At 37.4% G+C, this 18599-nt stretch overlaps 1 protein-coding gene across 1 annotated transcript in view; it reads left to right on the top strand.

Annotated features, from left to right (window-relative positions):
• Positions 1 to 1145: 1145 nt before the first annotated feature.
• The window catches only part of LOC134647819 (dual specificity calcium/calmodulin-dependent 3',5'-cyclic nucleotide phosphodiesterase 1), a 253094-nt gene continuing 235640 nt past the window's right edge, over positions 1146 to 18599 (top strand). The window contains exons 1-2 of the mRNA XM_063502145.1: positions 1146 to 1447; positions 3263 to 3723. Of these exons, the coding sequence (XP_063358215.1) occupies positions 3510 to 3723 (214 nt within the window). The 5' untranslated portion in view covers positions 1146 to 1447; positions 3263 to 3509. The remainder of the gene's footprint in view (positions 1448 to 3262; positions 3724 to 18599) is intronic.

Genomic DNA, 18599 nt, shown 5'->3' on the forward strand with positions numbered 1-18599 from the left:
ATGAGCAAACAACAAGAAATTTGCACTTAGAGGACTGATTGACACACTGTTTTCAAAGAATGAAGAGTCTTTTCAATTCGGATATTTTGAGTAATACTTTTTAATTCAGACTAGGTATTCACTATTCAGAGTACCTTTTATCGCAAAGTATTTGTATTTTTAAAAAGTATTTTGAAAATACCTATTTCGTATTTTGTATTTTAAATACAAATTCAAAAACTATTTTGTATTTTGCATTTGAAATAGTATATCAAGGAAGTATTTGTATTTTGTATTTAAATACTTTTTATAAAGTATTTTTCACATCTCTGGATATCATACGTTAAAACGTGCAATATACATATTTTGATTATTGCAGACACTTGACATACAGTACAAATCACGTTTTGTTTAAACGTCATGTTTTGAGGTCACCGTCACTTTATTTACTTTTTATCGAACTCGATTAACACTCGAAAAAATCAATCATCACAATTCAATCATAGACCTGAAAAGTAGATCGATCAATCACTTTTACATTAACAATACGGGTTCAAAAAGTTTCAAGTATTAATAGACGTAGAAACTTGTGATCAATATTCTTTCTATACCTATATTATGTAGGCTGATTATTATTCAAATAAGATCGCATATATTAATGATCCTAATCCATCAATGTGCCGAGATGCCTTATATACCTATTACTTACTCTGGTAACTTATAGAAAGGTGTATCTCAAAAAAATATGAAATGTCTATAAGTATTGTATTTCAAATCTTGAAAATAAAAAAAAAAATATTTATCAATTTAAAGGGGCCCACTGATTAACAGTCCGCCGGACGATATCGGCCTGTCAGTTAGAACAAAAAGTTGACAGTTCCGAACAACTGACAGGCCGATATCGTCCGGCGGACTGGTAATCAGTGGGCCCCTTTATATAGGTAAGAAATAAAGTACCTACATATTAGATATCAAAACAAAAGCAATAATTATATAGCATTTATAAAATTATGGTCCCTATATGGCAAAAGCGAATCTACAAAATAGTTTTTTTTAATTAGCCTATGTGTGTGTCCCACTGCTGGGCAAACGCCCTTTACCTAAAAGTTAGCAACATAGTGTGACAAGTAGTTTAAAGTTACTGTAGGTAATAGTCCAGCAAAAACCTACGCATATTCACAGGCTTAATCCAAAAGTAAATTTAATTAATTCTGCCGCAGCCAATAATACAAAACGTTTAGCTGGCTCGAGTTTCCCAATAGGGCATTAGCTAGCGGACGTTGGGCAACCCCCGTTTTGAATTCGGACCTTCGAATATCAGCGATCAGCAATCAGCTACCTGTGGCGGCAGGAACCATGTGTCCGGTCCGAGGTGACAGTCGCGCGCAGCCTTCCACGCGTAACGGTCGCGTCGCGGTATGGCGGCGTAAAACGCCCCGAAAGCACCGGTCTCCGTCCGCTACAAGCGGTACGTTCCTGGCTGGAAATTTAAATCTGGAGCGTTTCGAAAAAAAATCATTAAAAAAGAAAAATCGAACGCGTGAAATTAAAACACGCACCTTGACAGCTCTCTTGTGCAGAAGAGACCACCTGTTGGTCCCGATTTGGCAAATTCCAGTGGACAACGTCACAATCTGTTTACAAATGGGGGGTCACCCCCCACCCCCGGCTAGCTATGACGCAATGTTTTATGGACGCCCGGCGTACGCGTAACTATGGCGGAAAAACAACACTCGTCGACTTGAAAATAGATTTCCGTGTTCCCACCTGTGTATGGCTGAATGGCCGTACCATAGTCAAGTGAATTACGAGCTGTTTGAAAAAAAGAACGTTACCGGGCAAACAAACGTTTGTTTTCGTTCGATAATATGTTGCGTTGTTGCCGAGCATAATTCTGTTCTCCGTTTGAATTCGGCGCTAACCGATCTTAATTAGACTGCAAATTAACGTGTGGTGTAATTATTGAGACGCCGCTAACTTTGTCAAGGCCTTGAGAAAATTACAAAGGATTCTTTTTGCTTTAAAGATCTCTTAAGTTCATTGACCATAACGTAAATGAGTAATTTGAGTAAGATTAAATAGCTTCCCCTTTTTTAATACAAAATTAGCCGTCTTATTTACCCAGCATCATAACGCCGGTCAACGAGCGGTTTAGCCGGAAGCACGGGTTCCAGTTATTGAAGCCTGCAAAAACAAGCTTTAACATCGATGCATATTTCAAAACTCGCTGTACCATTCTTTTGATCCCTTTCATGAAATTTATCCTTTGTCTGCTCTGACAGCCCGGTGAACACAGTCTTAGTTACATTAAGTTCTCTAAGCTTTGTCTCCAAGGAATGTTTTTATTTAATTCTGCTCTAGCCTCTCTACAGTCTTCAAGTAACACAACATTGTTTAATACTTACTATAAAAAAAAGATCCGAGTTTCAAGGAAAAGCTTATTTATTTAACAACAATAATGCTTTTCCCGAAACCCTTTTTCATTAAAGCTTTTTTGGTTATTTAAGCTTCAATTTTTCCAACATTTGCTTCAACTATCTCACATGATAAAATGGAAATAATGATAATACAAGTGAGTTAAATACTCCTAATCTCTCACCATGGCTACATTAACGAATTTGTGGAACATACTTATCTTAATCAGAATTTCTTATACCAGGAATTTGTAGTAACTCATATTATCTGTTGTATCTACACATGAGAATAACCTACGAGTACATTAAGATATTACCCTGACGATTAACGCGATTAAGCCCTGATCTTCGATCATCCGTTTATAACGCTAATTCAATCGACTGATTAAACCAGTCGTCCAAGCTCCGAAAGGGCTCGAAATGACATCGATTGGCACTCGATTAACTTGTCCCGTTTTTGACGGTTATGTCCCTTCCCGTTTATGTCAAACAACGTGGTCCTTCTTTTGACATGTCGCGCGAAAAGGCTGAAATTAAATACTGAACTTGAAAGCAATTTAAATGTTGAGGTGTGACGGTTTCGTAATTACCAAACGCCAACCGGCACGTTTGTTATTAGATCTTTCTTCAATTAATACTACGTAAGTAAGAATTGTACGTAAAAAGTTTGTATTGAACATTACAATAACCGGTTTGCGTAATCAGCAATTGCTGTTTAAGTGCTGCTTAAAATTAATTCACGATTTGAATCGATAAATATTACCACACATTATCAATTAATAACGCTCCATATTTATCTTTTGCCGCTATTAACAAAAAGTAAATTATCACTTATAGCTAATAATTTCTTGATTTATGACCCCCGGCAGCGTGGCAATGAAAATGTCGAAATTACCCGCGATATTTACGACGCCTAGCCGTTACATATCAAAACATACAGTGTCGAAACTCTAAACATATCCAAATCACTAGTTTGAGTGATTGATCATCAAAATACGGTTGTGTGGACCAGAGTATGGTGACGACGTAGTGTAGTGCTGAATTTGGTGAAGTGAGTGAGATGTTTCTAAGTGAAAACGCCTAAGATGTTATTGAGTGGAGATAGCGTGTGATGTAATGATGCGTCGAGGTAAAGCGCTGCTCGAAGGCAGCAGGCAGGGCTCCGTCGACGGCGGGGGTGTCAGTGACAAAGAGCTGGTTCATAAGTGCCACAGCGATCCAGGCGGGGGCAGAGCCCTAGGGGCAGCGCCTAGGGCAGTCAGGCATCGATCCGCGTCGGGCGCGGCGAGGAAATGCGTCCTGACTCTCGATGGATACTCGTATGTCATTGGTAAGTGCTCGTCACACGGATTATGCGCGCATGTCAGATTAAATCAAAACACTGATGATGGAGCTGATAACGTGGGCTTGGCTGACAAAACTGACCTTAATAGGGGCTAGAGATTACGAATGGTTTCGACTAAACAGTATAATTAGTTGTTTAGTAGCAGCATATTTAACAGTTACGAAAAAAACTGTTGTAGTTGTTGTTGTAGGCTCCAATTAAATCTTAGCAGAAATCAAGAACTTTGTGGTTTTTAAAAATTGTGTCACCTAGATCGTCAGTGATAACCAAAATACATGTTTTTGTTTGAAATACATATATTGACAAATTAAAGGTAGAAAAGTAAAAAAGTTAGATAAAACGTAAATAAATAACGACGAAACGCGACCGCCTTAAATTAGAAGCATTCAAATTACGTACCTACCGTTATATCATTAAAAATCCAAAGTACGTAAACCGCTAATCAGAGGGCCTACCGCGAACCACGTTCGACGTGTTGCCTCCCTGTCACACTTACGTACGAATTCACAAATGCGACAGAGAGGCAACACGTTGAACGTGGTTCGCGGTAGGCCCTCAGAAGTCCATGTAAACAGGAAAATTAGGCCGAAGTCAACTCCGATCGGTGTATCTAGGGAGTTTCGTGAACTTTAATGTGCTCAACGTAAATTATTCAGTACCTAGTAGGTACCAGGCCCTGCATAAATTGACAGACCGCACTGAAATCTGCAAAGACTATATTTGCTTTTGAGCCGCTGGGCCGGGATCAGTGCATGACATTTGCATGAATTAATTTCAGGCTAGGTAAAATTAGAAAAGGACAGTGAACATTCCCTTGGAAATCATATATGTATATTCAACGGTATCCATAGTAAAATGTGTCGTTGTTAGTATGAAATTACCTGTCGTAAAGACTAGTTTACCGTGCACAAATAAATTGCAATCCCCTCTCATCTCATCATAATTAAAATTTGTGTGCATGCTTACTGGCTGGGATTCATAATACACGGATACATGAGTCGTCGCACACTGCTGCCGATTACTATTTCGTGTTAGACGACATCGACAAGGGGTCTAGCCAAGATCACAATCGTTGATAGAAAACACCAATATAAACTTAAATAATGTATAGAAATAGTCACGTGACTATTCGTAGAATCTGTCAAATCAATAATTTCGTTTGGCGATTGTCGATGTGCGATTGTCACCTTGGCTATACCCCCAGATGTCCGCTGGAAATGATGCCCTTATCCCACAATTTCCTGCGAATATGACAAGATCTAAAAAAAACTTATTTGCGATCATCTGACACTGCCTAGCCACGCTCCTTTGCCCCAGCTGTTTTTTTAGGTCCCATAATGTCGGGTACAAATGCAATTTCCTAAGCTTGCTTTTAGGTCATCAAATTTGTGTAAGTACCCTTATTTTTAATTATTTGTCGCTCAAAATGGGCACAGTAAAGTGATATTTTATCTAATTATTTTATGATGAGATCCATTTCTTGAAACTCGTACTCGTTTAGTCCTCCACTCAATTTTGTGGTTACCCAAAATTAAACAAATAAAGGGAAGAGAAGTGAAGAACTTACCTACGTACCTTTTACCTTTTATAGCGTTTTGTGTTTCACTACGCTAGATCTGAGCCCGTACCATGAGTCACTGACAGTGTCAAAACTGACATTTACGCTATCGAGAACGTAATTTACTTTCCATACATCTCGTTTGCACTAATATGCGAGTACGAGCGAGATGAATAGAAAGTAAATTACGTTCTCGTCGGCGTTTATGTCAGTGCCAAACTGATGGTAGCCGTACGTACCCCTAGTGTAAATGTTATTCGATAGCGTAACGTGACGTACGCATTGCGTATGGGATTTTGACTTTATAAAACGTCCCGCTTGGCTACGCGTACGTCACGTTACGCTATCGAATGAAATCTACACTAGGGGGCCGATTCGGGTTTTGTAATAGACATCTATTAGATATCTTTTAGACATCGCCAAGATACGATAACGATATGTTTAAGATCTAACCTGTCAAATTTGACATTTCCGCGATTCTGGAGATACTCTTGAACGATTTCCACAAGATACTAGTGGCTCTGTGAGCTGTAGACCTCGCGAGCATAGCTTATTGGGACCGTGCACGATGACAGCGCCACACAGCGGTTTGATCAATCAACAATACAAAGATTTTAATTTATTAAAAAAAAATACGAAGTTTAAGTGAAAAAAAAAAGAATACAAAAAGTTATGTCTTACTGGGGATCGAACCCAGACTTTCTGTGTGCAAACAAAAAAAGCGATTGTTTACAAAATGCGCCATGATAGTTCTTAGCTAAACTGACGAAATTCGGCTACTCATTCTCGAGTACAAACTAAATATCTAAATACCGCCTAAACCAACAATACAATTTTTCTGCATTTTTTGCCATTTACTATGTAAATATGTCTCAAAAAGAAAATACTCTTATGATATCGATACGACTATTTGTTTAAGCGCGAGGTATCACAACTCCTCCATTTTTGAAAATTTCCAAAAACGGGAGCGACATAAAAAATTTATTTACTCATAGAATCTGGTCACAAAATTTCACAAGAATCGGTTGAGAATTGTGACCTGTAGAGGAGAACATCCGGACATACAAAAGCAAAATGCCCGAGTCAAAACGTAGACCTTCGCTACGCTTCGGTCAATTACTTAGAGATCTAATTCACATCTAATAGATATCTAACACGATCTATCGTAAAAGTGACATTGGTTGCCCGAATTGCGCTGCAAAAGAGAACTAGTTGAAATCTAAACTATAACGTATCTAGATTGGATCTAGTACGTGTCGTCTCTTGTGAATATCTTGAAGTTCGAATACGGCAGTAATAAGGGTACGGGCCACGTCACGGAAAGAGACGTTGTTCCATTTCGTGTATTTTGCGTTTTAAGCGTCACGTGAGTAGCGGAGTTTAATTTTCCTAGCTCAAAGTATTATGGTTTAGAAGCTCATTCGATACAACTGGATATGAAGGTATTAAAAATACTTAGACTATACTTGCTGTGCACCGACTTTGACGTGTTAAAATGTGGAAATGACACCACAAACGTCGTATTTTGTTGTTTTTCATATAATGTGTCTGCAGAATTAGCTTAGCCTAAGTCTACAAACATATTTAAACTAATTGAAATTCACAGCTTTTTCTTTGTATACCTACGTGCACCTATAAAATGAAACAAGCCATATCTGTATATGACTAAATAAAAGAGCGTAAGTAATACGAAACACCACGCTGCGCTCTAAGACTCGAATAATGGACGTAGCTCGGAAAGCGGCTAAGTTAAAATAGGACTGGGCTGGTCATGTCTGCCGAATGCCGGACGACTTGTGGGCCGAGTTAACCACAGAGTGGGAGCCCGAGCCCCACGAGTCTAACCGGGGAGCCGGCAGGCCTCGTCGGCGATGGCGGGATAACTTGGACTCCTTCTTGAGAGGCTGGCCAGATATTGCACTAAATAGAGACGAGTGGAGGAAGAGGGGGGAGGCCTTTGCCCAGCAGTGGGACACAGTGGGCTCTTTATAATAATATAATAAAGTAATAGGTACACTAGGTACCCCCATCTGAAAGGCCAGCACCACACGAGGGGTTGGCCCTCTGGTGTTGCAGGCTGTGTACATGGGCAACGGTAACAGCTTATCATCAAGCGAACCGTCTGCTCGTTTGCCTCCTATATCATTAAAAAATCGTATCGTATTACTTTTATAATTCTATTCTACCAGTTTTGAGTTGAAATCCTTTCCATTATAGATATTATACTGCGTTTCCCCAAAGACAATATAGAAAATAAGTACAAAGTAAGTACATAGGTAGGTACTTATTTACTTAATTTTGTATTAAGAAATCATTAAATGTGATAAGTGCATAGTGCAAAAGCAACGCAAAAAGTTATAGGTAGGTACTTAAATGAAAACCTACGGAAATAATTTGTCCGTGTCTTCCTGACGTTAATTAAAAGTTTGAATCATGTAAGCTTAAAACGGTATAGTTTGTATATGAACACGTTAATTGCACGCTTTCTAGACTTAATTAAGGTACGTACAAAATCGGACAAGTTTGGTCACAGAAAATATAACAGCAGAAGTGTGACCACATATGATAATAAAGGCATCGATTACACCTAAATAATGAGTTTTGCCAGTGTAATTTATTATACAATTAGGTATGTACATTGGTAAAAATACATAAGAACAGATAATTATGATCATTAAAGTAAAAAATAGAATGAAATATTTTGTATCATGTACTTTATGATGTGCCGATGCAAAGATGGTAACATGTACTAATCTTATTGTGTGACTATATTATTATTTATTATGCAGGTGCACCCATACGAGATTGTTACTTTTTTACGGTCAAAACGGACAAAATATATTTTAGTCGCAACTTTTCATACCATCTTTACGCTGACTGCGTATTTTATTTCTGATTCCAGTACATACTATCCATATCTCTCTCAGAACCAGTGCGTATTTTGAGTCCAATTCTCGTACCTACTTATTATCTAACTGAATCAGTTATTTCTGGTAAATAAAGAACTACGAGTAAATATTCTCTTTCCATACGAGTAAATATTCCTTTGCGGTAATTATAGAGATCAAACTTTCCTCATATCAAACTTTTTCCAAGTCAAACATCTGCACGAAGCATTTTCTGTGCCATTGTTTACAGGTCTTAAGATAATTATCCGGGGAAACTCGTGCTACGGGCAAGTTTCATATTGTTGAATCGAGAATTTCGTCGGCTGAGGTAAAACCAAGTTTGACTAAACTTACGCCGGATACGGGTCGGGATATCTTCGAGACATGACAGGTTTGTTAGAGGGTTTTCGAAACAAATAGAAACTGCAATGAAGCCGGTAGACTTGCCGTTGTTACGGTAATTTATTAGCCACGGCTCTATAGAGACCTACCTTAGGAATTTTTTTTTTCATATTAGGTTTTCTTTTTTTTTTTATTAGGGCCAGCCCTGGGCACTGGAGGCCTTGGTCACTTTTATTTGTGAGTTTTTTTTGTATGGCTAGGCGTGGCTCACTCCGCGATTTCGTCGCTTTGCTACAGGTAGGTAAAAGTACAACCGTTCGGCCCCAATTTTGGGGAAAGCCATAAGCCGCGCGTGGCGCTGTCGCCACCTAGCGGCCATATCTGTGCTGATCGTAACAGACGCGTTTTGTTAGAGAGTGAGTCCTCTGTACTTAGTACTATTATTTATTCTGTGGTATGGCTGCCCTAAACATATACGTAAGAATGTTCAATTGTATAATTTGTTTTGAATAATATGTATTTATTTATCTATGCCAAAAATGATACTTGTTCCGATATGAGAATTGTTTTTTTAACTTTATATTCCAGCACTTCTAAATATAAAAACTTTTCGTTCAAAACTTATGCTGCTGGATCGTAACTTCGCTTCACAATGTTATGGTCTTGGCATAGTTTCGTTCTCATTTAAATTTCCTTGAGTCCTTCTAAGTTAACTTTGCACTGACTTGAACAGAACAAAGTGAGGGAGTGTCATTATAAACGTGACGTTTTCATAGAAAATTGATATTAATGATGACATTGTGACACTGTCATTACAAAAGCCATCCAGAGTGAGCTTGGTCTGACTTTATTGCTCTAAGGAAAAATATAAAAAGAGATTATCTGTGTATTAGAACAAATTAAATTATTTTCAGAAAATATTTTTTTAATTTCAAGTAGACACACTACTATATAAATTATAAACCTTAAATAAATGTTATATACTTACTAAGAAAAAGTGACCAAGGCCTCCAGTGCCCCAGGCTGGAATCGAATCAGCGTCCTCTGCTATCGCGGCAGGTGCCTGAGTCATTCGGCCACCGGGCCACAGCGGCATAGGTCGAATTTTTCCAAGTATATGCACTTCTTACTGAAGTTTAGAGATGATCCAGTTAGAAGGTCGAACCGTACTGTTCTACCTTAGGGGTGGCCAGGGGGCGCCATAAACCTTCAGTAAGAAGTGCATATACTTGGAAAAATTCGACCTATGCCGCTGTGGCCCGGTGCACGGTGGCCGAATGGCACAGGCACCTGCCGCGATAGCAGAGGACGCTGGTTCGATTCCAGCCTGGGGCACTGGACGCCTTGGTCACTGTTTCTTAGTATATGACATTTATTTAAAGTTTAAAAGATTTTCTTATATTTTATGGACTAAGACATACATTTTCATGTTTAAATCCTATTTACTGTCAATTATTTAGGTGACTGTACAACAATAATACAACATAAACATGCATATTCGTACATAATACCGTCGGTAAGAACGAAGAATTATTCAATAAAATCTATATTTTATCGATAGTTAATAATACGACGGTATTATGTGGACATATTAAAGTCACCAAATATATTTATGTTGTATTGTTAAGTAGGTTAGGCATGGCTATCATCGTAAGTACCTACCGCCGCCGAACATGTCAATAAAACTTGTATCCTATTGTAAAAGCGCACTTATGCCAGCTCTTCTCAGTTATAAACTCGGCTAGTGGTTAGAATACGTCCAGTAGGTAAGAGCCTTTGATCTTAACCGATCATTAATTACGAAGGATACGAGTCTTCATAACCAAGGCTTATGATGCTTAAGGAAAAGTAATGGATTTTTTTGTGAGCCTCTGCAGGTAACTTCAATTATACCTAGAGACCAATTCAAACTTACCTTTTGACTAAAAGTGTATCTAAATAATGTCAGTCACATCAGTTAGATATCAGTTTGATGTCACAATTTAAGTTTTATTTAAATGTTAATTCGAGTTTTAGTTATTCGATCTGTTTCAAATGTAATATTGATCTGTCAGTGTCAAAAGTATCGAAAAGAGATCGAATAACTAAAACTCGAATTGGCATATTAGCCTCCTAGTGCTATTTAACGATTGACGTAGGCATAATAGGCGATTGACATTGAATAATAAATATGTACAATTTATGAATAGGAATAGTACAGTTAACTGTACTATTTTATTTACTTATAATCTATTTTTACTGTTTTTAATATTTTTTACTGTTTTACCTACATAGGTGCAATAAACTGTTCTACATATTTTATTTACTGCTAAACTGGGTACCTTTACTGTTTTCTTTATAGGAATTGCATTATTAATGTTACGAAGAAAAAAACGTTTAACCAATTATTGCACGCAATATTCAATACATTGCCAACTACAGAGTGTCGATCGACAAAATACCGCAATCGACAGGACAAACGTGGTAAACAAACGTGCGGTCCGACTATTGTTAAGTTGACTACTACCTACTCTAACTTACCTTACAAAAAGTATTAGACATAAAGCCTCATTCAGATGTACATATTATTATATCAATCAATCTTTCCTTCAGTCATCAATTGAAATGCAATAATAAATACATATTTATGCATTGACAGCAATTTTGACAGTGATGCGTTGTTTTCAAATTAAAAGATGGCGTCATTGATTAATATGCAAATAAATTAAAACTTGTCATTTCTCTGATGGACAGTTTGATTTTTTATGTTCACAAACATGTAAAACAGTTATTCAGAAACAGAAATGAGAACAAACTATGATTTCTGTTTTACGAAGTTACCTGCTATATCCAAAACAGACAAAGGGATATGGAATCGATGCACACTGCGATATAAACGCCAAGATTATCCTGATACATTGTATCTGACGTTGCTTTTGGATGATATATCAAAATTCAAAATACGAACTAATATATAGGTCGTTTATCGCTGTAAACTTAAGGCACAGAATAAATAATAGTACTAAGTACAGAAGACTCACTCTCTAACAAAACGCGTCTGTTACGATCAGCACAGATATGGCCGCTAGGTGGCGACAGCGCCACGCGCGGCTTATGGCTTTCCCCAAAATTGGGGCCGAACGGATGTACCTGTAGCAAAGCGACGAAATCGCGGAGTGAGACTCGCCTGCTTAAGGATTCTTGAGGTAAAGGCTGTAAAAATATAAAACCACGAAATCATGTTAATTTTAAAACTTGCAAACCAAAAATTGTTCAGTTTATTCACTAGAATCAATCACTTAATTTAAGCAAACTAATTATAGGCACTCAATGTGAGATGTGAGCCAAAACCCATAAAGCTTGCAGTTCTGATAAATGTAGGCGGTACCATTTCACTCTTAGAACATCGCTAGCTCCCGTTCTTGCTGGACCAAAAATTTCACTGTTGACAGCTGACAATGACAAATCATATCCATTTCCGTTTCAGATAAAAAAATATCAGAATCGTGCCCCCAGACTATATGTTTGTTAGCTTGTCGTAAAAGTTCTATCATTGACACTACTAGTAACTAGTAATAATTACTCTGCTACATCGCTTATTCCGGGCGGGAACTATGACGTCATTGCGATAATGTTATCAGATAGCGTGATGAAGCATTAATCGAATGTGTTTGTAGCTCTGTGTCTGATACTGGCTGGTTGTCTGATCTTGTTTTGGTGTGACGGTGACGGGGAAATCTTTCATATGTCAAAGGTCTTATGACAGTGACTCAAGGTTTAATATCGCCTGGCCTACAAAGAAACTAACATTCATTACGGCTTGCAGCGTAATCGATTTTACTCATATCAATGCTTCAATCAAAACGATAATCTCACTCCCACTCACAGACAAGACATCCTCTAGACTGAGCAAAGTAACGCTACCCCCTCTGACACAAATATATGGTAGTTTTACTCCATCTTCGAGTCAAGTGTCAGAATCCGCTGCCGTGATTGGTCCGTGTCTTTGAACGGATCAATCACGGCACGGGGATTCGCTCACCTCGTCCCCCGCGCCCCAGTATTTTTGGCAGCATCGGTTTCATGAAATAATTGCTCTAAACTCCGTCTAGAGGATTCCTAGTCTATGCTCCCACTAAACGGCACTTAAATTAATAATTAAATTTGTATTCAACTTCAGAGGCTCAATTAATTAAATAAATCCTGTTTTTCACGGTACGTTTACAATTTAGTAAGTATTACGCGTGTAGGTAGGTAGTATGCTAGCGCCGGTAGCGAGGTAGAGCTATGAAGCTACCGGTAGGTAGGTACTTAGAGATTCTGCGAGTATCCGCGGCTTTGAGAGATGTATTTTATATCTTATTATTATGTAAATCATCAAAACAGACATACATTCACTTGTCCAAATTGAGCTTGACGAAATTGCCTTTTGTTCGAACTGTCAAATCTACTGTACAGTTGTATTGCATAATTATTTTCCATCGTATCTTCACAGAAACGTACGAACGTGTCTTGCTATTTCAGTCAGTCTCGGCACAAAAAGTAGGTACCGAGGGTGACTGAAGTATCATGACAAATACGAACGTTTGCAAGAAAGCACGTTGGAAAACAATTATGCACAACATCTGTAGCAACCTGTCCAAATATTTGTACCTATATCATTCAATAACAAAAACGATATCAAGTAGTTTAAAAGATTGGCATTCTGATAAATTATGAAAGAAATAATATATTGTAAATTCATATCAGGGATGTTGCGAATATCCGCATCCGCATCCGCAACCGCGGAACTTCCGCATTATTTTCAACATCCGCATCCGCATAAAATCGATGCGGATTTAATGGGGATGCGGATGTGGAACAGATCGGTACAGGAACGTCTTAGCATCGGCGTAAGTGCTAGACTGCTAGGTAATTTAGTCATTAACCAAAAAAACCTATTAGAAATGGGCAGTCAAGCGTGACTGGGACTTAATGTACAGAACCCTTGGAACGCGAGTCCGACTCGCACTTGGCCGGTTTTTTGAAATAAAAATTACTAAAATGTAATATTTGACGTTTTTTATGGTACTATCTTGACATCCGCATCCGCATCCGCATCCGCGGATGTGAGCCTTTAAAAATCCGCATCCGCGTCCGCGTATGTCAAAAAATCGGCATCCGCAACATCCCTGATTCATATCTTCAAAACTCTCCAGGCGAAAAATATTTTTAATGATTTCAACAGAAGGACATAATTAAATAATATAATAAAGTTCGCTTACTTAGGTAAGCTTCTCGCAAGGATCACTCCAATGATCCTTCATGCGCTGCCTACGGTTTTCTGCGATGTTGACCCTGATCGTCGATCCAGCCTGTTAGGTGCTTAGTTGCTTACCCACATTGCGCCTGTCGGTACAGTCATCACCATCAGATATATCGGAGCGGCTTAGGTGTTCAGAAATATCTGCACACGCACACTATAACGCCTTGACATGAAAGCGAGTTCAGACATTTGTAAGCGCCTTGACCGCTCCGCCATATTATCTGATGGCGACTGTACGCAAATTTTGAAGTGAAAACTTCTTTAGCGGCGCTGGGCACTTTTTGAGGTGGGGAAAAAATGATAAACTCGAGACAGCGTAACGCTACGGCTTACGTAGGCGGACAACGCGCGAACGCGGCGCGGCGCGGCGCGCGAGGATGAAACAAACCGTTGATACGTATAGGTATGTCCTACTCGTACGTGAGCGATTTAGACGCGAAGCGGCGCGGCGGCCGCGCGGCGTTCGCGCGTTGTTCGCCTACGTAAGGCGTAGTAGCGTAAGGCGATCACGAGACCGTAAGGCGATCACGTGACCGTAAGGTTTAGATGGCCACTCATTTAGATGACATTTAAATTAATAAAGAAATCTCAATGACATAATTCAATAAAGCTACATCTTGATGAAATCGCTAATAAAACTGAACTCTAGTACTGGTGAATAAAACTCAAAATATCATGACCAAATATATTTAGATGCGAGGTCTGCAAAGTAACTTTACAATTTCTATTCGAATTTTAAACAATAACGCTACAAATTTGAATTTCGAATTTAAAACAAGCTTACCAGCAACCAGCGACCAGCAATTTCGGAACTAAAGTTTTTCAATAGAAAGGAGGATGGATCAATTATACATAGTGCTGCAGACATTTTGGACTAGTCATTGAGTTTTCACTTCTGTCGGTACTCCCGGAGTGCAACCCGTTGTTTTTTTTCCCCTGGGCCATCGGTTCTACCTATTAGTTATTCTGTGGTTCTACCGTATAGTTATTAGTATTTGGTTCCCCCTACTGTTCTCGTAGGCCGGACCTAGATAAGAGCTATATTAGACACGCATAATATTTATTTTGCTTCGTCGCTAATTTTGTGTTAAGCGTAAAATAAATTTGAATTTGCTTGGGTGTCGAATTGGCTGTCTATTTGTACGTGAAAGAGTTTTTATGTAAATTATTTTCATTTGCAATTAAAATATAATGTGTCATGTATACTTTATTTTGGTGCCTACTATATCTTCTTATTTTCCTTTTAAATATAGATTTTGAAGAACCTTGTTATAACATTCAAGGTTAAATATGAATCTGCTATATATAAAGATAAAATGTACGACATTTGTCGTACATGAGTAACTTCTCGGCTCTGACAGTCTTGGATGTGAAGTCCTTTGGGAAGAAGGACTACAACCGGGGTAAATATCCTTTCCACAGAGTTGAAAGATGTAGGGTCACTAAAACAAATTTGTGATTCAACTGCCTACCTTTTTGTCAAATCTGTAATCATTTTCCAATATTTTTACTATAAGTATATCTACATATTATTATATATTCAACACAACACAACAACACAGAACACAAGCCTTCTAAAGCTTACTATGGGACTTAGTCAATTTGTGTAAGAATGTCGTATAATATTTATTTATTTTATATATCTTTTAGCCATTGTAAAGCTTAAGTTTATCAATGGTTCTGGCGTCTGAACCGCTGACATGTTGTTAAATGTCATGACGTACGTCTTTATTCAAATGGGAGTAGGTAATATCTTAATCGATTAAAATAACATTAAATGGTGTGTTAATTACCGTAATTGACATTCCTTCATATGGGTCAATTTCTGAACACGATTTTTTTTCTGTCCGTGATGAAAATCGCGGGTTAGCATCAGATAATACTTACCATTTTTTTTTTACATAAAGAAGTCACACTTTCACACCGAGTTTCATATGAATTCACTGATTAGTTGGTTTTTAGAGTACACATAAAAATACCTAAAGGCTCAAATTACTACTCCCGTGCCCTGTCCGGAATCTACTTTTGAGCATAATGAAAAATCCTACGAAAAATTCTACATTAGTATCACTAATTTAGTGTCAAATACTTAAACTAGATGATATTTACTATCACTGAGCACATATACTATTAACTTCATTGTGGTAAATAACTTGTGATCGATGTTTAAATTTTGTCCGAGCGCGCGAGTAAAATTTCGTCGACAAAACTCAAAGGGCTCTGACAGCCGACGTTTGTATTTGAACCGCCTCGTGTCCCGCCTCACCTGTACTGGCAGTATTCGGCTGTCTCTCAAAGCAAGCGGATGTAAGTCAAGCCGCGGCGTGTTCGAGCAAATCGCGTAAGTATTTCGGAATCCGGGTGGGCGACAATATTTTTCTAATTTCGATGCCCCTTATAAATTTTATTTTCCACATAGCTTTTCAATGACAATTGTCATATTTAGGAGCCCTTTATGTATCTTTATGTAAGCGATAACATAACAGTTTGGTCAAACACGATTTAAATTTTTGGCGAATTTTTTTATTACGAATTCTAATTTCCGTGCCCTAATTCCCATAGCAAATTTACCTAAAACAGCTGATTAAGTGGCACGGGAATTAGAAAGTATTACATATATTGTCAACAAATCTTTTATTCCGGCACTGTAAGTTAATTGGCAATGTTTACGTCATATTATTATTACATATATATATTGGCATTGAATATATATTATATGTAATAATAATACGACGTATATCTGTCTATTTTACATTTAAGGAAATCTTAAAGAATGCACAAAAATCTGTGAATAGTTTTTTAGTATAAGTACTATAGTACATACAGGATGGACCCGAATAACCCGGGCAATTTTAATACGTAAGGTAAGGTGGGGTAAGACGACACCGGGGTAAGACTATCACTTGTATGGAATCCTTGTACTGTTAGTCTTACCCCACCTTACCTTATTCATTGATCATATTATAACATTAAAATATTATATAAACATAAAACTATTTCTGGAATTATTACATATTATAATACCTGTACCTAAGGTTACATGAAACAAAATGAATCACATTTGCAATGTTTTGTTTTTGTAAATTTGACAGCTGACAGCGTATGCCGTATAAAGTTTAAATATCTGGGAGACCGAGCTTTGCTTGGAAAACATATACCTACCTACCTAAAAACTCAAAAATGCGCGTTTTTCCAGAGATAACACCTACCTAGATCGATTTTTCACTCCAGAAAACCCTCATATATGATCAAATTTCATCGAAATCGTTAGAGCCGTTTCCGAGATCCCCGAAATATATACAAGAATTGCTCGTTTAATAGATTAGTTGTTATAAATTAAACCGTAATACTATTAGATACCTTATTAGGGTTCCGTAGCCAAATGGCAAAAAACGGAACCCTTATGGATTCGTCATGTCTGTCTGTCTGTGATAGTCTTACCCCGGTGATAGTCTTACCCCACCTTACCTCATATGTGGTTAAACAATTTTTTGTGTTATGAATTTATGAAGGCAGCATATTCGATTTCTTCAGATTAACTTACACAATAACTTCTTATCTCTGTGCCCCTATTTATATCTTAGTATCATTTCCTATACGGCCATATACCAGATCATACACCTTGTACCTATCTACATGCAGATACATAATGACACTTTTTAATGAATAGTTTTGTATGTAAGGCGGACATGTTTACGCTACTACTCAAAGTATTGTTTTGAAATATGTATATTTTACTAAGAAAGAGAGATTAGTTGCCATTAAAATCAAGGAAACGATTAGTCAAATACGTAGTTTTTAGTGTATCATACTTTCGTAGATTTGTCGTCCGAAACTAAAATTAAAGAAGATATTATGTTCGATGCCGCTTCAGTATGGTTGAAGTATATTATTGTAGATTAAAATATACATAAATAATAGTTTTAACTACCAAAATAAGCTAAGAAAACAATTCCTGTGCCATGTTCTAATTTCCGTGCTAGTAAAATCTAATTCCCATGGACACACTAATTCCCGTGCCCTGACCAAAATTTTAAATTGAAATAACTTTTATAGTTTTATGAATTTTTTTACCCCATAAGAAAATTAATGTTTATTATATTTTTTATCAAATTATCAGCATAATTTTTTTTGTGTAATGTTGGTATTTCAAAATTCCATGGGAATTAGACAAAAATGCTCGTTTGGTGAAATTGACCCATATGTGACGTATTAGTCCATGTTACCTTAATCAAGCAAATTATTATCAGTATCTCTGATCATAAGCGTAGAATTTTATAATTCACTAAAGATAAAACGAAATTTACAGATATGTATAAGAGTTTCGTATTTGTCAAGAGATATTACTATAATCGAATATAAACTAAATATAATGTATCAACCAAAATTAATGCTTTTGTCGCCGAAATGCATCTGTTAGGTCTGCTTTTATTTACTTTACTTATAAACAAAACATCAAACCATAACATTGGTATGTACCTAAGTTTCAGTATTAAATTATGATTTTAATCGTCCCAATGATTTATTATAATAAAATGACGCTTTGAAAACAACATCAATCTAAGTTAACTATGAAAATCATGATATATGCTTTACACGTGCCTATTAACTATGCAACAATGATGGTACACCAAGGTTCACCTGTCAGATCATCTAACGCTATTATTTTCGCTGCATGTATGAAATAAATGACATTAAATTGTAATGCCTCTGGTGAATTTCGCAACGCTACGTTGGCGTTAAATGGCACGATTTTAGAGCGGCGAGCGGCCTGACATTTCAATTAAGT

The sequence above is a fragment of the Cydia amplana genome, chromosome 5 (assembly GCF_948474715.1).
Source record: "Cydia amplana chromosome 5, ilCydAmpl1.1, whole genome shotgun sequence".
NCBI lineage: Eukaryota > Metazoa > Arthropoda > Insecta > Lepidoptera > Tortricidae > Cydia > Cydia amplana.